The sequence below is a fragment of the Nomascus leucogenys genome, chromosome 18 (assembly GCF_006542625.1).
Source record: "Nomascus leucogenys isolate Asia chromosome 18, Asia_NLE_v1, whole genome shotgun sequence".
In the NCBI taxonomy this organism is placed as follows: Eukaryota; Metazoa; Chordata; class Mammalia; order Primates; family Hylobatidae; genus Nomascus; species Nomascus leucogenys.
In genome coordinates, this window is record NC_044398.1 from 48,998,663 (window position 1) to 49,025,512 (window position 26,850).

Below are 26,850 nucleotides of genomic sequence, written 5' to 3' on the forward strand. Positions count from 1 at the left end.
AACGAGACATCAGTGGACAAACGGGAGCAAGGGTCGGACACGCGGCTCCGAGGAAGCGGAACTTAAAGAACACGGGCCCAGCAGGCTACACCAGGAACGCGCCGGACTCTAGGGCGCGTCCCACCCCTCCCGCCCTTCGCAAAGGAGGAAACTGAGGCACGGCGACCGTCTCAACGCAGCCCCGGCCCTGCCCTCCGCGGCCTCCCTCAGGCGCGCTCCCGCGCGGGCGGTTCCTTTGTCCCGGTCGCGCTTCCTGCCTCCGCCTCCTCCTCGCCCCGGGCCGGGCTGACGCGGCGAGAGAGGAATGCGTTTCCGGAGGGAGAGGGCGGCGGCGGCGGCCTCGGGAGCGGGATCAGACGCGCAGAGGAGGCGGGGCCGCGGCTGGTTTCCTGCCGGGGGGCGGCTCTGGGCCGCCGAGTCCCCTCCTCCCGCCCCTGAGAAGGAGGAGCCGCCGCCACCCGCCGCGCCCGAGACGCGGGAGGCCCCTCCAGCCCGCGGGAGAGGCCCAGCGGGAGTCGCGGAACAGCAGGCCCGAGCCCACCGCGCCGGGGCCCGGACGCCGCGCGGAGAAGGTAGGGGCCGGTGGGCCTCAGGTGTGGGAGCGCGGGCCGCGGCCTCCGGTCTCCGGTGCGCGGCCGCACTTAAAGCCGCCGGCCGGTCCTCGCCGGGACCTTTGTGCCGGGCGTGGGGGCGGGGACGGCCGCCGGCGGTTGGGGACTGGGGCGGGATTCCAGGCTAGTCCAGGAGGAAGTCCGCACACCGCCACCCACCTCGGGTCCCCGGCGCTGGCAGTCTCCGGGCGCAGAGCCGGCCCAGCCGCGTTCCAAACGCGAGGGTCGCGGGCCTGGGCGCTGTCACGTCGGGGCTGCTGGAGCTGCGGAGGACCGGGCCCGAACGGCCCCTGACACCTGCGGTCTCCCGCCGGGCTGGGGTAAGCGCGGGTGGGAGCCAGCGAGGCCACCCGGAGCTCGGCGTTTGGGACTTGGCACTCCCGTGGACGGGTCCTGTGCCTTTGTCTCTCGCTCCCTCGCGAGCTGCTGTCCTTGGAGCAGCGTCGAGCCAGCCGTCGGCGCCCGCGGCCGGGGACTGGTCTCCTCCGGCTGCCAGGAGGCAGCCGTGGGGCCAGCGCCGCGAGCGTGGGCGGCGGGAGCCGGGTAGAAGGTGGCCTCGCGGAGCCCCTGGGGACCGGGGGTGCGGTGGCGGCAGTGCAGTCCACTTCCCCGTGTTTATAAACGCGAATGCCGGGAAGTCAGGAGTCGCCGGTCCCTGCCGGGCACCCCGGGACCAGGACGCATGGCCATGGCCAGCTTGTGCCTGAGAGCCCAGCCTGTGTCTAGTATCATTTTACCGCGTGTCATTTCTTAGGCTTCATAAATTGGATTTATGAGACTCCTACCCTCTAAGTAACTTGTATTTAATCAAATTCGTGCTTTTGAGTCCAAGACTTTGCACTCATTGGTATGATCATTAGTAAGTTGCACTCTCTAAGCTTCCGTTTCCTCATCTGTGAAATAGGAACAATAATATCTACATTAATAATTCATTTTTATAATAATGACAGTGAGGGCCAAGTTTAGCTCTAGGCATTTTACATGTGTTGTTTAATTCTGGAACCGCTCTAATGAGATTGGTACTGTTTCGATTCCCATTTTCCGAGTGAAGAAACTGAGGCACAGGGAGCAAAAGTAAGTTGCCTGTGGTCATCAGGAGCTCCTGGAGAAGGCATGGGGTCTAGCTCCAGAGTCCACGTTTAAACCACAAGTAACCTTCCTAACTATAGTTGTGAAAATCAAATACAAAATGTAAAACACTTAGCTTGAGAGTATTGACTCCTTTTCAGCCTTCTTTTATAGTAAAAAGATGTTAAAAATATCTCGGAAGGTAATTGGTAACATCATTAGTAAGGTTTCTTTGGGCCAACATGCCACATGGATAACTTAGGTGGGTAGAATTACTAGGTTATTTTGTTTTGTTTTGAGACAGGGTCTCTGTTGCCCAGGCTGGAGTGCAGAAGAGCCATCACAGCTCACTGCAGCCTCAACCGCCCAGGCTTAAGTTATTTTTCCACCTCAGCCTCCTGAGTAGCTGGGACTACAGGCGTCTGCCACCGTGCCCGGCTAATTTTTTTATTTTTTGTAAAGACAGGATTTCACTATGCTGCCCAGGCTGGCCTCAAACTCCTGGGCTCGAGCTGTGCTCTCTCCCCGAGCTCCCAAAGTGCTGGGATTACAGGCGTGAGCCCCTGAGCCTGGCCCTTAGGTTTTTTTTTTTTTAATTGTAGTTTTGATGCTACAAAAATAACATGCTAGAGGAATTTAGATTAGATATCTTTCTTAAACCACATACGTCCTTTACGATAGGTTATACAATAGACCAGTTTTAGAAATGATTAAGGAACTTTAGTTGGCAGTTACCTGTTCATTTGTGGACATCAAGGCCCAGAGGGGTCAGGACTTAGAGTCTCACTATAATTCTCATATTTTTAAATAATGTTGACTCATTGATCAATATTATATAAGTGACTGAAGATGGTGAAGTGTTGAATAAAAAACATTGGTATTTTGATTACAGGCATTTGGGGAGAAAGTCATTTTACTTATCCCAAAATTGAGTATGAAGGTGGAAGATGTTATTAGAATGCTAGTTAAAAGGACAAAGAATGTGGTTAATACTTTAATTCTGTGAACAGGAAGCAAATAGACTGTTTAACTCGTCTATGTTGACTTCAGACCTAGACCTACAATTTTAAGTGTTTGTGATTTTCTTAACAGTGTAAAGTTCTATATTAAAGTTACTTTTTAATACCCTCAACATTCTGCACATGAAAAGCATGGAATCAACGATTCTGAAAGTCACTGGATTTAGTAATTTTAACAATTAGGCAGCTTTCTTCTTAGCTTTCTGGTCAGTATAATTTAATTTAAATCAGCCCCGAATTACCATCACGAATGAAAATGTAGTTCTACATTGGTGTTCTTCCTAACTCTGGGAGAGACACTGGGGACATCTGGTCATATTATAATAATGAAAAGTGGTCAAACAACTTAACATGGTGCCAGTTTTCCTAAGCGTGCTTGCCACTGATTGTAATGCTTTTATTGTTTGGCTTCTTGATAAGTAAGTTATGGCTTACAGCGGGGAGTAGTATAGTGTTCTGTCTGAAAAAAATATTCATTAGTATTCTGTAGCTGCTCTGGTTTGCCCTTAACTATGCTGCTAGTGTGATAAGCTGAAACATCTTGTAACTGGTAAAAGTTTCAGAGAACTTAACTTTCTGAATATGTAACAAGCTGCATATATCTGAAAGGGTTCATTTAGACTTCTGTTAGATATTAGCAGATTTTCTCACTCTGCAAGAGAGTTAGGCTCTGTTAGGTTGTGGGTGGAATCCTAGAGATTATGCCGGGTAAATATGTAAGTATCTGTATTGTATTAGCAGTGTTTACTCTGACTTGGTTTTAGGTTCTGAGAGTTTGGCTGGTTGCTTTTTCAGAGTTTGGAGGTATGGAGTAGAGAGGTTAAGATACAGAAAGGTACATTCGTCTTCTGAATCCTGAAGTGTTATTCTAGGGGTATCTCTATAGCTGTGGAAAACTGAAAAGATATTACGGTATGTACCCAGGTTAAAGGGGGTACAGTCCGTAAAAGTCAGAATATTAGCAGCCTTCCAATATGTCTGTTGGTAGGTGAAAAAAAAAGTTTCTCTCTTTCAGGAGCTGTGTACAAAAGGATCCAAACTATACTTTGTACATTTGTTATTGTTTTAAAAGTGGCTGTGAGTTTTTAGAGGTCAGCTAACTTTAAACTTGCCGTTTGGTTTGTGACTTTAGAAGGTAGAGTTCACTATATTTAGCAATATGCTTAAGCATGTGCATATCACTTCATGAAACGTGTGTGTGCATGAGAAAAGCTGCCTCCAGTACACATACATATGTATATAAACACACACAAGCACATATATGTGTGTATTTCTAATAGGACCAATCTCATTGTACATAATTTCAAAGCACAGGTTCCTATCTCCAGGGATGCATAAAAAGACTCACTGAAGTATAGGGAGAAAATTTTAGGTCTACTATTATGTTTGTTGATCTCATCACTTTAAAGTTTAAAATTTTGATTATGATTTATATCTTACTATATTGCTGTAGAAGTACATGTATTTGAATTTATAAATTGCATATATTTTGGGTACAGGTATGCTCAGAATTTTTTTAGTGATAAAGGTGAGTGGTCAGAAAGCTTTGCAGATCCCTATATGGAGGATGATTTGAGTGGGGTTCAAGAACTACTGTATTTAGGAGGGAGAATTGGTAAGACTTGATAAGAGAAATGAAAGAAACCCAGTGTGACACTGGTTTCTGGCTAGGAGGTGCTGTTCACTGAGGTGAGAGGGTGACCACAAGCCGGGGGTGCTGGTTGGCTGGAGCAGAGGGGAAATGATGACCTTATGAGGCCAAGTTTTTTTTTTAAGGTGACCATGGGACATAGGTGGAGATGTCTAAATTGCAGTTGAATACACAGATTCAGAGCTTAAAAAAAGAAGAAACTCTGAGAGATTTCAATTTGGGAATTCTTAGTCTATTGCTGGTTGAAGCTATAGGCTGTGCGTGCAAACACCAAAGGAGGGTGTGGAGTGAAAAACGGGCTGAAGGAGGACCTGGGAACACTTTTAATAGTCAAGCGGGGGTGGAGGCAGAGGAATCCAGAAAAGCATTTACCTTCCCCAGTTTCTTCTCTGAACTTCTAATTCCTTTGAGTGGCATTTTTGTGAGTGACATAGGTATTTCTGGGTTTTTCCAGTGATTGGCATGTTTGAGTTAAAGACAAAAAGACTTCATTGGTCACATTCCTTTGTGGTAATTTATTTTCAGATACCTGATCAGAGAAGCAGTTTGATGTAGTAAAGGCTTCTCGATTGGGAGACAGGAAACCTGGGTGTCAGTGCCTGGTCTGCCACTGAATTTTTGTGTGACCGTTGTCAGAGTACTATACTTCCAGAGCGTTGGTTTCCACATCTACCCTGTAAAGCAGTCTGCATGTTTCTCTCATTCTCTTATTCGAGGAGTTGGAGGATAGCTGCTGCCTGATGTAAGTAGAGTGCAGTTCTCTCTCTCCATGAGCAACTTTTTTTTTTTTGTATCACCAGAGAGTGTAGGCACTGTGCCACTTACTCCATTAAGGATACCTACCTGACCAGCAACATCTGTCCCTTCCAGCCCTGCATCAGGATGTAGGTCGGCTGTACATACATTTTATTCTATCAGTACATTGAGTACCAGTTACCTGAAAAATGCTCTACTCAGTGGGCATGAATCAAGAAGTTGGCATGCTCTTTGATGTTGAGTCTGTTGTCTAGTTGGAACAAGTTGTGTTCAGTTCAGGAAAACATAAATACCAAAGAGTGTTTTATACAATGTACTGTACCATAAAATACTGTACCATGTAATATTCCCTAACAGCGTTAGAAAAATCTCAGCATTGGCTTGTGTGGTTTTGGAACACGTTGTGTAGGAGATGAGGCCTGAGCTTGGAATGGTATGAGCGAAAGTTGGATGACAGATGGGTGTCACATTCAAGGACAGCATGGGAAGAATCCAGTCTAATTTCGCAGATAGTACTTGGCCACTTTGTTACCTATTAGGAGTTGCGTATAATATCATATATATCAGAAGGATATATGAAGGCTATATAAAATGAAGGCCTAGGTTCTTGCCCTCCAACACTAGCCTGATGAGAGACACAGACATGAGTACAATTAGTTACAATAGAAGTTTGAATAGAAATAACACTGTATTATTGAGCATCACTGAAGGTTTGTCATTCACTCTGCTGGGCACTATCAAAGCTGTTTTGGAACCACAGAGAAGGAGTAGTTAATTAAGTTGATTGTGGTTGGTGAGATGAAGAGGCAATAAAGGCAGAAAGGAAGAAGAAAAATCAGCATTCTATTTTGTGTAGGGAGTATAGTTTCAGTGGAGTGATGAGGAAAATATTTACATACAAAATTAGGTATGTACCATTTGAAGTATGGAAGTCACATTTTTCTGTATAAATGTTTATGGAATGAATATGTAAATAACTTAAGCTTTCATAATCTATGAAATTAGCAATAGATTATTCTTCCCCATGTACAATATTTTATGGTTTATGTATGATTTTCTTCATATTATGATTTCAGTGCTTCTTCTAAATGGGTGATACAGGGTCATGTTTGATTATTGGAGGAGGAAATTGGAGTTTGAAAAAGCACATTTGGTAGTATAATGTTATATTAGGAAAATGTTACAAAAAAGTACAATAGGGAGTAAGATTTATGCTTATTAAAGAAGCATGGATTAAAAAGATTGAGAAACATTTATTAAGGAGTCACTGAGGTTCTTGTTTTAGAAGGCCATGATTAATGAGTTGGAGAACAAGAAGCAAATTTGGTAATCAAGTAAATTATGAGCTGTTGACCACTTAGAAAGATATTTGCTGATGAGAGCTTTCATATAATGATCATATTTTATCTTCCCAACAATTAGATACTGTTTACAGCTTACTGATGAGTAAAATGAGAAACTGTTTTCTTCCTATGTTTATCATGGTTTTAAAACATTTCTCATATATTTAAAATACTGTATGCACTCTACCACAGACAGGATGGAGAGGAAGATGTGACAAAGGATGTGGTCAAAATTAGTTTTAATCAAGGGAGCATTTTGGAATGCTCTGCTTAAAAAGTGGATATAATTACGCAGTTTGAGAAGATAATTCTCTTTAATTGAAATTATGGGGAATAAGTCTTGCTCTCAGGTGCTTATTGATACCGTTGATCATGATGGTTCTTTTGCTAGCTCCACTCACAATTATCTTTGAAAACTTGCCCCAGAGTAAACTTTCTCAACCAAAACCGTTCCCAACTTCTTTCCTCCTCACAGGGAAAGGCAAAAAAGTCCGCAGACATAGAGAGTGGAAAGAAGGAACAGCATACTAGGCTGGTTTGAAAAACAATCAATTGCTAGGTAATAATGTCTTACCTTTTGAGTGGAAGGAGGAGCTGGGAAGAATTAAGTTCAGGCAGGTTTTTTGCTCATTTTGGATCAGCCCTTCATATTATGGCTTAATAGCTTTGTTTAAAGTGTATTTTTCTGCTTTTATTTTAAGTTCATCCGCTGAAGTCTTGAGTTAATTTTGTGCCCCTTTACCCCCATTTGAATTAAATGCTTCATTTTTTCCCGTTTCTCACATAAAGCTATTTTTTTTTCAGGGCAGGGAGGGGCTCGTGGTGGTGGTGGTGCTGTACCAGTTGTCTGTTGATGAGATCACCATTAGACGACGTTTCTAATCGGCTTGAATTATTTGAATTTTGTGTGATTTTCCTGTTATGTTGATTCTGTTCTTCGTGTCTATGAGTTCTGTAGAGGATTCCAGCCTAAATTTTCTTCCTTAGTTCTGTTTACTTTTCCTCAACTTTTGTGGTTTTACTCTTTGATCACTGTCAAGATCTATTTGAGATTTTCTGACTTTCTTGAAGAGCATAATGAGTTCTAGATTTTCTCTTATTTTTAAAGAAGATTCTTCACTGACTTCCTTTCACTTTTTGTTCTGTGGAAGTCTTTCCTAGGTGTTAAGTTTCCAGGCTTTACCTCCCCCTACCCCCAACGTATTATCTTTTAGGCATTTTGTTTGCCAATGCGTACTATATCCATTATTTATCTTTCCCTTGCACTTGTAGATTGGGTGGTGATAAAGATCTTCCATATTTCATTTTCCTGGAGAAGGTGGGTAGAGTCACTAGTGATGAATTTTATCTTCAATCTGTTGTTGTATAATTTTCTTAAAGTATCTAGCCCTGTTGTGAGCCGTTCTCAGATTTCAAATTGTTAACCTATAGCTTTGGAGCAGCCAAACCTTTGTTGTTAGAGCTTCTTAGCCCAGGCTAGCATTATCATTGTGTGAGAAGGGGTTGGTGCTCTTTAAAAAGCCATTTTTCTTATGGGTGGGAGTAGTGAATTTTAGATGGTTTTCTAATTCAGACTACTTTTGTGTTTGTCAAGGAGAGGAGAAGAGGACTTCAAATGTGGTGTTACATCTTTGGGATCCCTTAGCCTCTTCTCTTTCATGTCTCCTTTTTTTTCTTCTCTATTCTTTCTGCTAAGTTTTGTTAATCAATCATTAATGCTAGCTTATTAATATTTGGGCCATAAACACCTCTGTAGTCACTAACACACCTCTTCCTGCCAGATGGAAGGAAAAGAAGTGTCGAGTTTTAATTGTTCTTCCTGTAAGGGAAAGGTTCCCTTTCCATGGGAGGAACTCATCTCCACATGTCACCCTCTCAGATGGTACAGAATTCAGAAAGATTTCTCAGTTTCTTCCATTCATGTTTTTCCCGTTTTTATTATTCTTTATGTGGGATAAGTGGGAGGAACCTCATGTCTTTCAATTTGGCTCTGTGTTCTTTTTCTGGAATATATTGATTTTTAAATACTAAAATCTGTTATTGGCCTATTTTTTCCCCTTTTAAAAGCAGATACAGAAAATAATGATGGTAGAACAGACTTGGGATGAATCCAACTTTATTATAATTTTTAGGAGACATTTATGATATACCTCTATAGGTGTCAGAATCTTTTCTACTATTAAGGTAAAAAGATTTGAGATTTTGTGAAATCTTTTGTGTATTCTTTTTGAGTTGGCTTTTAGGTGGCTTATTTTTCAACCCTGAAATGAACATAACATGTTACATATGTTACATTTTTAAGGTAATTTTTTTCTAAAGTGTAGTTGTTTAATTTCTACAAAGATAGTCCATATAAAGTTTCTAAAGATTGTATCTGTACATTTAAAAGGAAATGCCAAATGAATTATTTGTAAAATTGTTTTAAAAAATTAATAAAAATGAGTGTTTATTTCAAAGTTTGAACATGATATAAAACTGTATTTTTATGGATAAAGATTAGTTTACAGTGAATATTAAAACAATTATGCACTATTTTTTTTTTTTTTTTTTTTTTTTGTGCGACGGAGTCTCGCTCTGTCGCCCAGGCTGGAGTGCAGTGGCGCGATCTCGGCTCACTGTAAGCTCCGCCTCCCGGGTTCACGCCATTCTCCTGCCTCAGCCTCTCCGAGTAGCTGGGACTACAGGCGCCCGCCACCACGCCCAGCTAATTTTTTTGTATTTTTAGTAGAGACGGGGTTTCACCGTGGTCTCCATCTCCTGACCTCGTGATTCGCCCGCCTCGGCCTCCCAAAGTGCTGGGATTACAAGTGTGAGGCCACCGCGCCCGGCCAATTATGCACTATTTTTGACAGTGGAAACAATTGCACATATTTGGGTTAAGCACTAAAATGAGATTATTTGTGGGTGGTGTTTAAGATTGTTTATTGTTTAGGGAATGAATTATGACCCCTTAGATAAAATTGCATATGGTAAAAAATGACCTTAAGGTGAAATGCTTTTATAGGAACAAGACACAAAACCTTTGTCTGTACTTATGAAATATGGCAATTAAAATAACTTTTCTTGGCCTCTATTAAGTTCAAATGCCCAAGAAATAAACTCATAGAACATTATAAGCCCTTTCCATTTCTGTGCTCTGAGTCAGTTCTAACACTAGAAGGATGTTCTTTATTTTAAAATAGTGATTAAGTAGGCTTTCAAAAAATTACAGTTTAATGAAGTCAGGTCATAGCTTCTGGATACAGATGGTCAGGTTTCAGTTCCACCTGTGCAACTTTTGATTCCACCATTGCAAGTTGTTTAGTCTGTCTGTGGTTTTGTTTCCTCATCTGTGAAACAAAGACACTATTATTCTCCACCTCATAGAGTTACCTGGAGGAGATAGATGCTATTATTTTATCATTATTACAGTTCTAAATGAAATAACTTTTTGTTACAAATTACTTTAAATCATCAAAACTTAGTGTATTATACTCTTCTTGCCTGTGCCTAGTCTGGCCCTCTCAATTGAGAAGTCTTCTTTTTTTTTTTTTTTTTTCAGTAATCCACAGTGAGCAGCAGTCCCTGAATGAAATCATATTGCTAGTTGCGTTTGATTAATAAAACACAGAATTCGTATTCTAGTCCTTTCAGGGGAGTTTCCTTCCTCGTGATACAGTAACCTTGTCTTAGTCTTTGTGCTGCTATAACAGAATGCCACAGACTGGGTAATTTATGTCAAGGTTCTGGGGGCTGGGAAGTCCATTACCAAGGTGTTGGCATCTAGTGTCTTTCTGCTGCATCATCCATGGTAGAAGGCGGAAGGGCAAGAGAGCAAGAGAAGAGAAGGAGGCCAAACTCGGTCTTTTATCTGGAATCCATTCCCCGCTCCTGTGGTAATAGCATTAATCCATTCATGTGGGCAGAGCCCTCATGACCTTATCACCTCTTAAAAGTTCCACCTCTCATCACTGTTGCTTTGGGGATTAAGTTTCCAACACGTGAACCTTGGGGACACGTTCAAAGCATAGCAAACCTCAAAGGTTCCTCCTTATTTCTATTTGTATTAGGTATGTTATTCCCTCCCCTCAAGGTTTTTTTGTTTTTTTTTTTTTTAGACGGAGTCTTGCTCTGTCACCCAGGCTGGAGTGCAGTGGCATGATCTCGGCTCACTGCAAGCTCCACCTCCCGGGTTCACGCCATTCTCCTGCCTCAGCCTCCCGAGTAGCTGGGACTACAGGCACCCGCCACCACGCCCGGCTAATTTTTTTGTATTTTTAGTAGAGACGAGGTTTCACCGTGTTAGCCAGGATGGTCTGGATCTTCTGACCTCATGATCTACCGTCTCGGCCCCCCAAAGTGCTGGGATTACAGGCATGAGCGACCACACCCGGCCTATCAACCACTTAATCTTAATGAAGAAAAAGTTAGATCACTACCAACTGTTCTTTTAATTTTGCTCTAACGTGTTTTAAAAGTTTTTTTTTTTTTTTTTGAGACGGAGTCTCGCTCTGTCGCCCAGGCTGGAGTGCAGTGGCACAATCTCGGCTCACTGCAAGCTCCGCCTCCCGGGTTCACGCCATTCTCCTGCCTCAGCCTCTCCGAGTAGGCGCCCGCCACCACGCCCGGCTAATTTTTTGTAATTTTTAGTAGAGACAGGGTTTCACCGTGGTCTCGATCTCCTGACCTCGTGATCCGCCCGCCTCGGCCTCCCAAAGTGCTGGGATTACAAGCGTGAGCCACCGCGCCCGGCCACGTGTTTTAAAAGTTAAGACATCTCTGATGGTTTTGCCGGTGACTGGATAAAACACACTAGATGATTTCAAAAGATTAATCTTAGTATCTGACTCATTTGGCACATCCTCAGTATCCAGAATAAAATCAGTAGAAATAAAAGTAATATAACTTTCAAAGAATTCATACATACTGGAAGTCTTAGGAAAAGCAGTTTTTAAATGCAAGGAATAGGAGGTTTGCTCATCTTACTAGTTACACACATTTCTCCTCATGGAGTAATGGCAGCTTTCTGGCTTCTTTGTGGAACTTTAGTTTGTAGAAAAGCTTGGTAATATTCCAGGACTGGCTTTGTTTGGGCTTCATAAGCCTTTAGTCTTTCGATAACCGTCTCCGGTTTATCATCCTCACGCTGAATGAGAAGATCCCCAGTCAGATCATCAGTGCCCACAGTTTTGGGAGGGTTGAATTCAGTGTTGTAGACTCAGCCACTGGCAGGATCAATCTAGCGAGCAGTAAGGCATTGTTTAATGACCTCAAAGGGCACATTCGGGCTAATCACTGTGTCTGTCTAAGAAGCTCTATCTAGGGTTTCTGCCTGTGGAAGTGTCCATGGAAAACCACCCAACAGCTAGCTATACTAGGTGAGATTTTTCAGCTCATATAGGGCCAGCTGAGTCATGACATCATCTCGGATGAGTTTCCTTTGGTCAATGGAAGCGTTAGCTAACACATCAATTTCTGTGCCCCGCAGCATGTTGATCCCGGAGCAGGTCTCCGCTAGAGAGGTGCTTCACAGTGTTTGGTGACGTGCGACAACTAGTGCTGTCGTCTAGCCCGGGGCCCCCATGATCGTGGCTGCTGCCGCGCGGACGCCCCTTTACAGACCAAGGCCCACGCCGCACCCGAACAATGACTTTGGCCCAGCCCTTGAACTTACCTGCTCTGCTGCCCAGGCCCAGCTGGCTGGCAGCGCTGCTAGTGGGCAGGGACTGTGGCTCCCAGGCCTTCCCTGAACTCTGGTCTAGCAGTTTTCTTTTCTCTCAACCTCAGTGGCCATTGATGACTGTACTGGAAACCTCGTGTGTCTTTCTCGCATCCTCTTGGCCTCTGATTCCAGCTGGTGCTGCTGGGAACAGTCGATGGCTCACTCCTGGCTGACTGCATGCTGCCTCAGGTGCCTCTCTTTTGCTTTTTCCCCTGCGGCTCCTCCAAGCAGCTTTCTTGTCTGTTCCCTCTTATCTGTCCCTGGGCACCTGCACTGTAGTTCTTAGAAGTGTTAGGGGAGTTAATGCCCCTTGAGGCAACCTTTTACCTATGCAACTGGAGTTGATACATTTTTCTGTTGACTTTCACTGGACAGACTTTCTAAGTACTTCTCAAAAGTTTTCCACAAGATCAAGCCCCCAGGTACTCAGTATGGTAAAGATAGTATCTTTGTATTGGCTTTTTCTCTTTTTCTTGGTTCACTGTCTTCAAAGTGTCTCTCTCTTTTCCTGGGGTCACCTTCCAATAAACTGCCTGCACACCAGTTCTGTTCCCAGGCTCTGCTTTGGACAGAACCCTAGCTAAAACAATGACCTGGTACTGTATTTTTAATATAGGCCTTTTCCCCCAAGACTGCCTGTCTCTGAAATTGTAAATTCTTAACTGTCGTGGGTTCCAGCTCTTTTCACTTCCTTGTTTCCGTAGTCCCCTCTCCTTTCACCTCCCTGTTGTGATGTCTGGTCTTTTGACTTTTTCCTCTTATTTGTTAACGTTTTGGTAGCACTGCACCTTCTTTGCCCCCCACCCCCACCTTTCCTCTTGCACCTGCCCTGCACACCAGGGAATAGATTTAGTGACTCCAAATTGGAGTCTGAGGGACCATGGGAGGTATTCTCAGAGATTTGGGCATTTCTACAAAATTAAAAAAAAATTGTGGTTTCATGTTAATAATAAACATTTAGTTTATCTGGTTGACTGTCTTATAACCCAGTAATATAACTTCAGCGTCTATGTTTGTACTTGGAAGTTAATTTTGGTTTCATAATGTATAAGAGCCATGAGCATGAGACATTTTATATCTATCTTTAAGTTGGCTTATATACTTAAAGTAATTGAAAATTTAAGTTGTCACTTGGATATCTATAGTAATACTTTTCTGTTTAGAGAAGTTCTGCACATTAAGTAATTCTGAGACATTCTTCTGAGTAATGTCAGAGAACAATGTCATACAGCTCAATATGGTTCAGCGAAGACATTTTTAATTTTTTAACTTTTTGAGACAGGGTCTCACTCCATTGCCCAGCCTGGAATGCAGTGGTGTGATCATAGCTTACTGCAGCTTCCAACTCCTGGACTCATGGCCCCCTCCCTTGGCCCCCACCTCCACCAAGTTTTGCTATGTTGCCCAGGCTAATTTATTTTCTTGTAGAGCCAGGATCACTAGCTGGGCATGATGGCTCATACCTGTAGTCCCAGTTACTTGGGAGGCTGAGGTGGGAGGATTGTCTGAGCCCAGGAGGTTGAGGCTGCAGTGAGATGTGATCACACCACTGCATTCCAGCCTAGGCAACAGAGCAAGACCCTGTCTCCCCTCTCCCCTGCCAAAAAAAGAAAGAGAGACAGGGTCCAGGCTAGTCTTGAACTCCTTGCCTCAGGCAGTCCTCTTACCTCAGCCCCTCAAAGTGCTGAGATTGCAGGCATGAGCCTAACAGCAAAGAGTTTTGAGCATGGACTTTGCGCCAAGTATTTCTAGGTGCAATAGCTATAAATAAGATACACCCAGGCCCTATTTTCTTGGAGCCATCAGGGAAGACATGTTAGCAAATAGTTAGAAGTGAAATGAGTGTTACAAATATACCTGTATAAATTAGGGTGTCCAATACCTGGTGGGCTCTCACCATTGCAGGCTCTCACTGTAATGCTATTGCATCTTCCTAATTTTCTGCAATCCCTAAGCCCTACCTCTTTTCCTAGGAGTTGTTCTTCCTATTTCAGAAAAAAACAGTCATGCATGAATGAACTCTCTTTGCTTTCTCACCTCCTGCTCTGCCTTTGAAGAAAGGCACCATGTCTCTGTTTAGGGTGATCCACCCCCTTGGGCTCCAGATGCCATCTCTCTTTGCTCCAAGGAGGCCTGGCTTCATCACTTACCTTTTCTCTTTCCTGTGTCTTCACCTCTTCAAGTTTGCCCCCAGTTCTCCTTTCTTCCTAAGTATTCTTTTCATCCCAATCGCATCCGTTTTCATAAGTTCAGTTAGCACCTAGATTATGACAACTCTCATGTCTGTGTCTCTAACTCTTGACTTATCTCCTGAGATCCATACTCATGTCCTAGCTTCCCAATAGGCATCTTCCCTAGATTTCACAATAAAACAAACCTCATTTTTTTCCCTAACCCCATTCTCCCTCATACATCTTCTTTATTTTAAAGTGATGATTATTCTAAATTCCTTTCTTTCTCCCATCCTTCCTTCTCCAAGTAAGCAGCAGATCTCTCATAGCTACCTTCTAATCATTGTCTGTCTTCTTGTTTGTTGCTGTTATCTGAATTTAGACATTTGTCACCTCTCACTTGAACCTTTGCAGTAAATTCTGTATTTGTCTCCCATCTCCTGTCTTGCCCCCTATCCTTTTCTCCACTGAGTTTCTGCCATGCATATATAGAAGTAATTACTAGCCTGCCCAAATTTTTTCAGTTCCCCTCCTATTTATAGAATGGAATCCAAACTCTTTTAGCATGGATGGTATTTGGCTGTCTGTAACGTAGCTCCTCCTGCCTGCATGGTCTTCGTTCCTGTTATTTCCAACTCATAATTTAAGTCTCAGAAATACTTCAAGATTCCTTTTGGCCTTTTTGATATTTTAAGATTTTAAGATAATATAATTTATACTTACAATAGAAAATTATAAGGATAAAATAATCACTCATTCCACCACCAAGATATAGCTACAAAAACATACATTTTTCTAGTCTTTTTTTCTATAAAGAGAGAAAAAGTGAGACAGTTCCAATTTTGGGTTGCAGGGAGCTGCCCAAATGCATATGCTTAGAAATAAGATTAGGAAGGAGTTATTATAATTTGCCTCGGGACTTCATGGCTTTGTATATGCAGGCCTTTTGCCTGGAATATCTTCTCTCCACTTTTCTCCACACCCATCTCCTATGTGCCTTCAGGTCTAACTGAAACACTGCCGTGTCCCTGACGCCTCTGAACTTGTCCAGGCAGATTTCAGTGTCCTCAGTGCACTGTGTCCTTGTTTATTACTGAAACCATCATATCATAATTTGTATTTTTGTCCTTGAACTGAAAGTTCCCTGAAGCAATGACCCTTGTATTTCCTGATATGGCTCAAAACCTGACAGAGTTGCCTGAAGAGGAACCTCCAGAAAGGCAGGGGGAAACCAGTAGAGTTCAAGGGAGTAGAGTGTGTTAAAGAATGGTGAATAGTCTTACGTGTTGCTTTGTGTAAATTCTTTGGTAGTAAACTGATGTACTTCTTCAAGTGCATATTATAGTGAGTCAGAAAATTTATGAATGAATGAATGGTGAATGAATGAATGCAGAGAGTAAGGTAAGGCCTGGAAAGAGTTCTTTTGCAAGAGTAATTTCTCATATATGGTTGGGCATGGACATCAGTTATACAGTTACATGCCACATAATGACGACAGTGGTCCCATAAGATTATAATGGAGCTGAAAAACACCTGTTGCCTAGTAATGTAGTGTCATAGTGCAACACATTACTCACATGTTTGTGGTAATGCTGGTGTAAACAAATCGACTATGCTGCCAGTCTTATAAAAGCATAGCATCTAAATTACAGTGCATAATGCTTGATAATAAACAACTATGTTACTGCTTTATATATTTACTGCACTATATTTTTTTTTTTTTTTTTTTTTTTTTGAGATGGAGTTCTAGCTGTGTCGCCAGGCTGGAGTGCAGTGGCGCAATCTTGGCTCACTGTAACCTCCATCTCCTGGGTTCAAGTGATTCTCCTGCCTCAGCCTCCTGAGTAGCTGGGACTACAGGTGCGCGCCACCACGCCCAGCTAATTTTTGTATTTTTTGTAGAGACGGGGTTTCACCACATTGGCCAGGATGGTCACGATTACTTGACCTTGTGATCTGCCCATCTTGGCCTCCCAAAGCGCTGGGATTACAGGCGTGAGCCACTGCCCCCAGCCTGTTGTTATTTGAGAGAGTATCTCTCCTTATAGAAAAAGTTAAAACAGCCTCAGGCAGGTCCAGGTCCTTCAGGAAGTGGTCCCGAAGAAGGGGATCTTTTAGAAGATGACAGCTCCATGTGTCATTGGAGACAGGATATGCAGGCGCAAGACATTGACATTGATGATCCTGACCCAGGGCAGCTGTGCAGGCTTAGGCTAATGTAGTGTGTGTATTTGTGTCCACAGTACCGTGTATGGTAATGTCAGTAATGTCCTGTTCAGTGAGTGTTCTGTGCAGTGTACTCACTTGCCCCTCTCACTCACTCACTCACTCACTCACTCACTCACTTACCCACCCAACCACCCAGAGCAACTTCCAGTCCTTTAAGCTATATTCATGGTAATAGTGGTGTATCAATTTTAAAATCTTTTGTACCATACTTTTACTGTGTAGTTTTTCTATGTCTAGCTGTGCGTAGATACACACATGCTTACTGCAGCATTCCAGTTGCCTGCAGTATTCAGGACAGTCTTGTGCTGGACAGGTGTGTAGCCTAGGAGCAATAGGCTGTACCATAGAGCCTGGATATGTAGGAGGCCACACTATCTTGGTTTGTGTAAGTGCACTGTGATGGTTGCACAAAGATAAAATTGCCTTCGCATTTCTCAGAGCTCTTTCTTTGTTAAGTGACACATGAAGGTACTGGGTTGAGGAGAGGGAAGGTAGGTAGGAAATGGAGACCAGTGTAGACAACTGTTTCTAGGTCTTTGACCATGAAGAGGAGACAAGCGTTAGAATTAGGACAGCATCTGAAAGGCATCTTTCCCTGTTATCACCTCATACTCTGTTTTATATGGAATGCCATTGGGAGGAAACCCCTTCAGGTCCTTTTCTCAGCATAAGGATCACCTGGAGTCCAGGCCCCACGCTCAGAGATGGTGGATTTTAGGCCTAGGGTGGGCATCCAGGTAAACCCAATGCAGTTGTTCTCTAGGCCCACTTAGAGAAGTGCTGTCCTGGGAGCTTTGTGGCGTAGGACTTGGGCGCCTGTTCCTTCCCCTTCCATGCACATGTGCAGGGAGCACCCAGTACCAGTAGAAGGGAAGGCCAGCAGCATTGAAAGCAATGCTCCCTGGCCCTCTGCCTCTCCTTTCCTGTCCAGGTCTCTGGCTTGCTTCCCTCAGGCCACTTCTAACTGTGGTCTGCTCTCTGCCTCCTGGTCCTGTAGCTCTTCTGTGTTCTTAATTGGAGTCATCCTCTAGCCTTTCCCTTTCCCTGAGAGAAAGCCTGGCCTTTTACAGACATCACTAGCCAATGGCAGTGCCTCTGTTTCTTGCCAGTGTCCCGCCAGTCGCAGGATCGTTGACATCTGTCCTTAAACTGTTTCCAGCTGCTGGCCTTGTTGTCTCAGCTGTTCTTCAACACTGAAGCCTTGTTTCGCCTACTTCTGGGTTTGGAGCTCTTCCGGAGGCATGAGGGTTTCAGAAGGTTGATTTTTGCCTTGTCAAGGTTTATAGAAGGAAAGGATAGTGACATTTAAAGTAGTGTGGCTTCGAATATTAGGAATCATTTTCTGTTACCTAATAACTACATCTTAGTGGTGATTGTCTGAATTGTATGATATGTTGACAGATTTCTCAAAGCAGTCTCTAGTGATCATTAAACAGCCTGAGTTGTATCCTGAAGAAACATGTATCTGTCCATATATGGAACAAATATTTGTTCCGTTCCTTTTGTGTAGAAACTGCCTGCATGCTTCATTCATCACAGTAATGCATTTCCTCGAGAACTTTTAATGTTTCAGGTGTCTGTTTTCATAGCTTTGGAATCGTGATAACATTATTTGACTTGCTCAGAGTTATAGTCTAATGGATTTATTACACATTAAACCTTTTAGACAGGCCTTGAAAAGTGAATTTGGTAGGCATTTCACACTTCCGTGACACTCAGATTTTGCTGGTCTCTTGGATACAGTCATAGGTGATACGTAAGCAAAACTGCAAGCTCAGGCATAACAATCTGCTGGGCTGAGCACGATTGCAGAAGTGGATGACTTTTCACGTTACTCTTAACTCTTTTCTCTCGGGTGCTCAGAGCACAACTTAAAGCATTCTCTCTGAGCCAGGGGAATAGCATCCTGGAATGTAAGCCCTTGAAGATGGAGGTCTGTAAAAGAAATATTCAGTGTTAACTTGGAATTCAGTGAACTTTTTTCATATTAAAGGAAATTTATCAAGAAAAAGAATTGCACAGTTAAATTGTGCTACAGTTGTTTTCATTAAGAAAGTAGAAAGAAGACCCTAACGGTTTAAAAAACAAACGGCCCTCATTGTCTCTATATTGTGCATATAACTCTTTTTTATCTTCAGATTATATGAAACTATTAGTATTATTTTTATATTCCTCTCATCTTCTTTTCTTCTGCCTTGAGAAAGTCACGTTCTTCTCATCTTATTGTGTACTTTACATCCAAAATTATTTTGTAACTCTTTTTTTTTTTTTGAGACGGAGTCTCGCTCTTTCACCAGGCTAGAGTGCAGTGGCGCAATCTCGGCTCATTGCAACCTCTGCCTCCCGGGTTCAAGCAATTCTCCTGCCTCAGCCTCCTGAGAAGCTGGGATTACAGGAGTGTGCCACCACACCCAGCTAATTTTTGCATTTTTAGTAGAGACGGGGTTTCACTATGTTGTCCAGGATGGTCTCGATCTCCTGACCTCATGATCCACATGCCTTGGCCTCCCAAAATGCTGTATTACAGGCGTGAGCCACCGCACTCGGCCCTCTATAACTCTAAATGTTGCTGCATTTTATTATTGTAATGACTAATAGTCCATAAACTTGATGCAGTTAGATTTCCCTGTTATTGGACATAGGATATTTACATTTTTGCTCTTGTGAATATACTAGAGTACTATACCGAATGTGTGTGTATATGTGTATCACCTTTTATATATTTAATTATTTCCTTAGGGTAAATTCCCAGTAGCTGGATTATTAGAGGGTATAAATTTTTTTATGGTTTTTGATATAAATTGTCAAATTATTTCCCCAAAAGTTGTATCAGTTCACAGAGCTACCAGTTGGTTTCTCTCAGCCATCTGCTGTAGGTTTGTTGGGTTAAAAAACGTTCTATTTTTGCTAGTTCATCTTATGCTGCTTTAATTTACATTTTCCAATAATGATTAAACCTAAACATTTTTTGTATAAATTTGCTTTTTTGAGTATTTCTTCTTGTGGAGGGACAGATACTTATATATAATTATTAGATGGGCTACTAGTCCAAGAGCAGTAAGTAGTTAAGGGATCAAGTCTGCAACCAGTGGCCGTAGCCATCTTTGACCAATGAAAGATATAGATTCATATCATTGTGAAAGCTTTGATTCAGAGAAAATAGTTATATATGTACCTAATGGTAGGAAATTGGGGTAGTTGTATTTAATATATAGAATGTTACCTAATTTTTTGGTTAGAGGTTCTGGAAGACAAGACTTTTTCAGTTTGTCTTATGCCCTCCTTTTTTTTGATGGGGGAGAGGTGGGGGGTCTGGACACTAGGAAATTAAAACTGAGGATTTTACTTATTGCATGCATAGAAGTTGATTTTCTTTTCTTTCTTTCTTTTTTTTTTTTTTTATTGAGATGGAGTCCTGCTCTGTCACCCAGGCTGGAGTGCAGTGGCACAATCTTGGCTCACTGAAACCTTCGCCTTCCAGGTTCAAGCAATTCTCCTGCCTCAGCCTCCGGAGTAGCTGGGACTACAGGCACCCACCACGATGCCTGGCTAATTTTTAGTAGAGCTGGGGTTTCTCCATGTTGGCTGGGTTGGTCTCAAACTCCTGACCTCAGGTGATCTGCCTGCTTCAGCCTCCCAAAGTGCTGGGATTCCAGGTGTGAGCCACCGCTCCTGGCAGAAGTTGATTTTCTTAAAAAAGAGAGATAGTGGGAAAACAAGCTCAAAAATCTATTTGGGGCCTTATGCAGGATGTTGGCCTTAGCCTGAGGAGAAATAAAAACTGATGAAGCCCATTGTTAGCAGGGGGATGACTTGATTAGGTTTTTGAAAACAAATGTTCAGCATTGAGATAACTGAGGCATCTGGATATGCCGGTCTGGGCCCCTGGGAGCTGCAGGAGATAATGGAGATAGAGATTCCGTGGGCTGAGACCGTTGGTAGCTTTTATGGTGTTGAGGAATACCTAACACTGATTTTTTTTTGAGCGCTATTAATTAAATGTTAAAATATATTCAGTTTGCTTTAGAGAAAGGCACGAATGGATTCTGGGGCTCTGGTATGGAAGTTATTTTCGCAGTGTAGGTGCAAGGTGAGGGAACCAGGTAGGGAGGGAAGATGGGCGAGGGTCTGTGGAGAGGGGCTGGAGTGAAATGGTTTGAGAGACATCATGTTTATAAAAGCAATAGAAGGTACAGTGGGGTAATACTTTCTATTTAATGCATTTTTCATTTTATTTCTTTATAACTAATATAAGGCACATTTTACATTTCAGATGAATTTACAGCTGATTTTCTGGGTTGGACTGATCAGTTCAGTTTGCTGTGTGTTTGCTCAAACAGGTAAAAACAAGAAGTTTTCTTAGTTGTCTTTTCCTAAAATTTCCGTATCTTGTATTGCTCTTTGACCGGTTAGGTTCATATGAGAACCTAAGTCATAATCATGCTGCTCCTTCTCGAAGCCCTACAGTTGTCCCTCTCACTCAGAGAAAGGTCAAGATCCTTCATGGTCAGACTCCCCTCACCCCTGCCACCTGGGATGATGGGAGGCAGGTTGGCTGGTGAAGTACTAAAATGCTAGGGATTGAACGCATTGCAAGAAGATCTTTTGAGAACACGAGAATGTGTAAGTGAACAGAAGGCAAAAGCAAGTAGTATATTTAGAAGCAAATGAAGTAAATGTGTAGAATGGAGGATTATGAACTGTCCATTATTATCTACAAAGACTTTCTAGAAGACATTCTCACTCTTTGATTAAAAAAAAAAGTCTTGGAAAATGTTGGCATCATCTAGGAGAGCAGTGAAAATAAAGCTGAAAATGTATTTAACCCTTCTATAAAGACGTGGCTCCACATCTGGAATAATGGATACCCAGTTCTGTCCTCTGAATCTTGAAAAACTACACTGCATAGAGCAGTTTGATATCAGGATTGGAAGGACTTACTACAAGTAGTAAAAATGAAGCAGGAGACCGTAAAAGAAAGTATTGATAAATTAATTACATAAAATCAATAATAAAAACATTCTGTGTCAGAACATCGTAAACATGAGAAACCAAAGGTTCAACTTCATTAATGTGTGTAGATATCCAGTAAAAACTGAGGAACATAACAAAAAAATTTGCAAAAGATGTAACAAAATTATAAAAGAAATGGTTAGTAAGAATATGAAACAATGTAAAACCTGAAATTGATAGGCTTGACCACTGAATTGATATTCTAATTTACACTTATTAAATGAGCAACAGTTTTTTAACATTAAAGCACTTTGGTTAGTTGGAAATGTCTTAGAATGGTATTTGTACACTGCCATTTTGTGGGAGCTTATATTAGTAATGTTGCCTTATGGTATCCATGGGGAATTGGTTCCAGGACCTCCTTTAGATACCAAAATCCACAAATGCTCAAGTCCCTGATATAAAATGGCATGATATTTGCATATAACCTACACATGTCCTCCTGTATACTTTAAATCTTCTCTAGATTACCTATAATACCTAATACAATGTAAATGCTATGTAGATAGTTTTTATACTGTATTGTTTAGGGAATAATGACAAGAAAAGTATGTACATGTTCAGTACACTTTTTTACCCCCAAACATTTTTGATCTGTGGTTGCTTGAATCCACTGATTTGGAAACCACAGACACAGAGGGTCAACTGTATATTACTTTTGGATAGAAATTAGTGTGTATAGAGAATTTTAGAAATGTTAATATACTCTTCAACTTAGTAGTTAATTATTCTTTTGGGATTTATTATAAGGAAATAATCAGATGTGTACTAAGGTTTATATATAAGACTGGTCATCAGCATGTGTATATGCATGTAGCATAGTATGTGTATATGTGTACTTGGGGTGTTTATATGTGCATGTGAGCAAGCATGTGTGAACTGTGCACACATACATTTGGAAACAATCTAAATTTGTCCAGCATTAAATAGAGTACACTCATATTGAAATACATAATCATTAAAAGCTTTTTAATTATTTTTGAAAAGAATTTGTGATGGTAAGAATAAAAACTTAGGGTAAGGTATAAAAAACAGTATACAAAACTGTACAGCTGTATATATAAAGTGTATCCTCAGCTTCATGTAAATAATACATCTATTAATATATATGTATGCTTGCTTCCCCTTGCTATTTATCTGCACAGGAAAAAGACTGGAAAGAAATAGGCAAAAATGTTAGCAGCAGTCCTCTCAGTTAACAGATTCAGTGAGTTTGTTCTTTATGCTCTTATGTGTCTTCCAGATTTTCTATAAGAAGCATATGCTGGGTTTATAATCAGAAAGGATACGTTGGAGACAGTCTGTATTAGCGCTTACCATGTAGAAGGCATACTCTTCCTTAGGTGGATGCAAAGAAACCATAGAGCCTGAGAAATTCTGGGATTATGGATTAGATGAATGTGGACTTTTCATTTATTTAACATACTGAAAGCAAAGGGAAAGCCCTGAAGATTTTTGTGGGTATGGTAGTATGAGTTAAATGACAGGAAATAATACTTTACCCAGATGTAAGAGACACTCATGACATTTATGACAGTCGAGAATGATATTCTGAATTATGTCTTGTCTTTGATACAGAAGACAAGGAAGATAACTTACGTTTCTATGTGGCTTTCGGTGTCAAGGTGATCCAAAATCATGGTCTCAAATTTCGCATTGTTCTCACTGGTTTGTGGGAGCTAAAAATTAAAACAATTGAACTTATGAAGATAGTAGAAGGATGGTTACCAGAGGCTGGGAAGGGTAGTGAGAAGGTGGGGAGGAAGTCAGGAGTGTTAATGGGTACAAAAAAATAGAAAGAATAAGTATGACCTAGTATTTGGTAGCACAACAGGGTGACTGTGGTCAATAATAATATAGTTGTATATTTTAAAATAACTAAAAGAGTATAATTGGATTCTTTGTAACACAAAGGATAAAGGCCTGAGGGGATGAATACCCCATTTACCATTATATGACTGTTATGCATTGTATGCCTGTATCAAAATATCTCATGTACCCCATACATGTATACACCTACTATTTACCCACAAAAATTAAAAATTAAATTAAAAAATCCTGCTCTCTTTGGGGAAGGTCTAGTTTAGATGGTAACTAGGTCATAGTATTAATCTTTAACATATATATTGCATTGTCATTGTGATTCTGATTTTTCATTATTTTCTCTCTGACACTTCACATAAAATGTTCTGTTCTTTCTTCTGACAGATGAAAATAGATGTTTAAAAGCAAATGCCAAATCATGTGGAGAATGTATACAAGCAGGGCCAAATTGTGGGTGGTGCACAAATTCAGTAAGTAAGGTTGCTCAACTCCTTTCCATTTGTTCTCTGGTCATTTAGTGTGGCTCAGTGCTGTATCCTTGGGAAGCACATATTAATTTTTATGTAAATCAGTATTTATTGAATAACCTAATGGTCTGGAGCTATGTGGTTCAACACAGTAGCCACTAGGCAGATGTGGCTATTGAGCACTTTTGTACAAATTAGAATTGCTCTAAGTTTCAAAGATATACAAGATTTCAAAGACTTAGTATTAAATAAATAATAATGGTGAAATGATAATTTTTGTATATTTAAAAATAATGTTATAACAGTGTTAAAATTTTCTCTTTTTCTTTTTTTAGTGTGGCTACTAAACAATTTTAAAATACATACATTTGTAGCTCATCTTTGTGGCACATATTATATTTTTACTGGAGAACCTTCAAAAAAATCCTAGTCATTTAGTTTGACTGTTTTAGATTTCCCCTTTTTTGATGGGGAGGTATAAATTAACCTTCCTAATTATACTTGAGTTGAACTACTGGAATTGATTTGCATCCCAATATAAGCTTATTGAGGTTAATTAGGGTTTGGATTTTATTCACTTTTGTCATCTCTATACTTTTGCTAATATGGTACCTTCCACAAAGCCTACTAAACGTTCAATGAGTCAATGAATGAATGAATGAATGAATAAATCAAAAGAGAAGGTAAGGAGAAGTCATTTTGAGGTTGTATAATTTATTCACAGAATGAATAACTAATATCAGAAGATCAAGGGGTTGTTGATTTTGTTTTCATGCAGGCATTTGGGCCCAAGTTTCAAGGGCCAGTTTTTGTACGCCTAAGTGGTCAAATGTCAGATATGTCGTATGGTTTGACCACATGAAAGAAAAAATGAGAGGTTTTGTTTTTTTTTCAAAAATTTTCTAATGGTGCTTTCTAAAAGTGGTGTGTTGAGATTACACTGGCAACAGTGGAGGAAATATGGAATGTTGTGAGTTTGTCTCAGGCAAGGCTTATGTAACTGAAGCTCTTGGTTTTCATATCTGAACATGAGGATGATAATATCTGCTTTATCTATTGTTACAATAATTAGAATTGATGAACTTAAAGCAGTTTCACTTAAAAACTTCTAAATAAGTGGTAGCTGCTATTATTGTTAACGTATGCATTTTATGGGGACTATAGTTTATCTGTAGTTGAGGATTATCTTAGCCTTTGAGCTTTGGAGCATAATTCTTAAAACTTTAAAGGCTTTCTGAATTTATTCAGTGAAATTGTATTTGGGTGTCATGATCGTAAATTTCCTGGATTGATTAGTATTTAGAAATGTGTAATTCACTAGGATCTTGTGCTTTGGTAGGTAGTAGTTTAGGTTTAATAAATAAAAGTAGTGCAGCTTTGAATTACCTGATTCTTGGTATTCCCTTCCAGTTGTTGATTACATAAATACTCTCATTAGTGTGATGTTTCTCTTAAAAAATGTTATGTAAAAACCATTGTGTATTCTTTAAATATCTTCACTTACTGTTACTTTATACAGCACCATTAAATTGATATTTGATAAATAAATACCATATATAATGTCACTCTTTCCCCCCCATTTTCACATTTCATGAAACACCTTTATTCACAGTCTTTATATAGATCTTTAACAGCAGTGTTTTTGAATTCGCTAAGGTACTTTTCGGCTATCTGATTAAATTTTTATTTCTAAGTTGTCTGACGTATAGCACATTTAAAATCTTTGTCATTACTAGAAATTTTACTACTGCAAATATCCATTCACCTCCCATTAGGACCTTTTTTCCTTTTTTGAAATTTACCTGCCATTAGGACCTTTACCCTAGTCATATACTTACTATTTTGCTTTTTAAAAGTTTTTTAAAAACTTATTTACAATAATAGCTAATACTTGAAGTTTTTTCAAACCTGTGGGAATACTTATTTAATCTGTGCTAAATTTCGTGTTGTCCTTTTAAAAAATGCCATAATTAATTGAGATGTTTTTAAGCTCATCTGTTTTCCCTAAACATCGGGTTGTTCAGCATATTGCGATGGGGAGAGTGCCACATAATATGAGACGCTTTGTAAGGACTTTTCAAAGGGAAATTTTGGAGAAATGATCTGATATTTGGGTGTATGTATACATTATTAGTAGCCATTAACCATGCTCAATTAGTGATTTCGCTAAGAAAATTGCTTTTGATTAGATACTCTGAATTACAAGATAGAGCATTTACTATGAACACTTGGATCAGTTCTGGGAAATATATTACTTTCTTGGAAATGATTGTTTTTTAACAAGAACACTTACCACAGTTTGGATGAAGGGAGCATTTTGTTTAAAAGCCAGAACTGAGGTACATTAGATGTGATTTGATGTTTTGCAACTTAATTGCTTATTTGCAATCATTATGTAAAAAGGTTTGACCATTACACTTTTCATTTATACCTGTATTTTATATGTCATTTAGACATTTTTACAGGAAGGAATGCCTACTTCTGCACGATGTGATGACTTAGAAGCCTTAAAAAAGAAGGGTTGCCCTCCAGATGACATAGAAAATCCCAGAGGCTCCAAAGATATAAAGAAAAATAAAAATGTAACCAACCGTAGCAAAGGAACAGCAGAGAAGCTCAAGCCAGAGGATATTACTCAGATCCAACCCCAGCAGTTGGTTTTGCGATTAAGATCAGGTATGGAAGCCCAATTCTGTGAATACCTGCATGTTTACTTGAGGCATTCAACACCAGCTTTATGCAAACTCTGACCAGTTTCTGTTGAAGGCTCGTTTTTACATGTGGACTGGCACTCAAAAATGTGGAATTGTTTAAATTTTAGAAAATATTTTGCAGATATAACAATTGTAAGACATATATACTTGGAATAATATTAAATGTTGCCTAATGTTCAAAGTAAATTTTGTTAAAGATTCAGAAAGTATTAATTAGCTTTAGTGAGTTTTAAAAATGAAAGTGTTCATCCTCTGGTCTAATTACATAATATATTATAAAAGC

General features: G+C 40.6%; 1 protein-coding gene and 1 pseudogene across 1 annotated transcript in view; one reads left to right on the forward strand and one right to left on the reverse strand.

Annotated features, from left to right (window-relative positions):
• The first annotated feature begins 323 nt into the window (after positions 1 to 323).
• The window catches only part of ITGB1 (integrin subunit beta 1), a 56,143-nt gene continuing 29,616 nt past the window's right edge, over positions 324 to 26,850 (forward strand). The window contains exons 1-4 of the mRNA XM_003276014.3: positions 324 to 572; positions 20,823 to 20,889; positions 23,771 to 23,856; positions 26,307 to 26,529. Of these exons, the coding sequence (XP_003276062.1) occupies positions 20,823 to 20,889; positions 23,771 to 23,856; positions 26,307 to 26,529 (376 nt within the window). The 5' untranslated portion in view covers positions 324 to 572. The remainder of the gene's footprint in view (positions 573 to 20,822; positions 20,890 to 23,770; positions 23,857 to 26,306; positions 26,530 to 26,850) is intronic.
• On the reverse strand, positions 11,433 to 14,049 carry LOC105738954 (annotated as a pseudogene).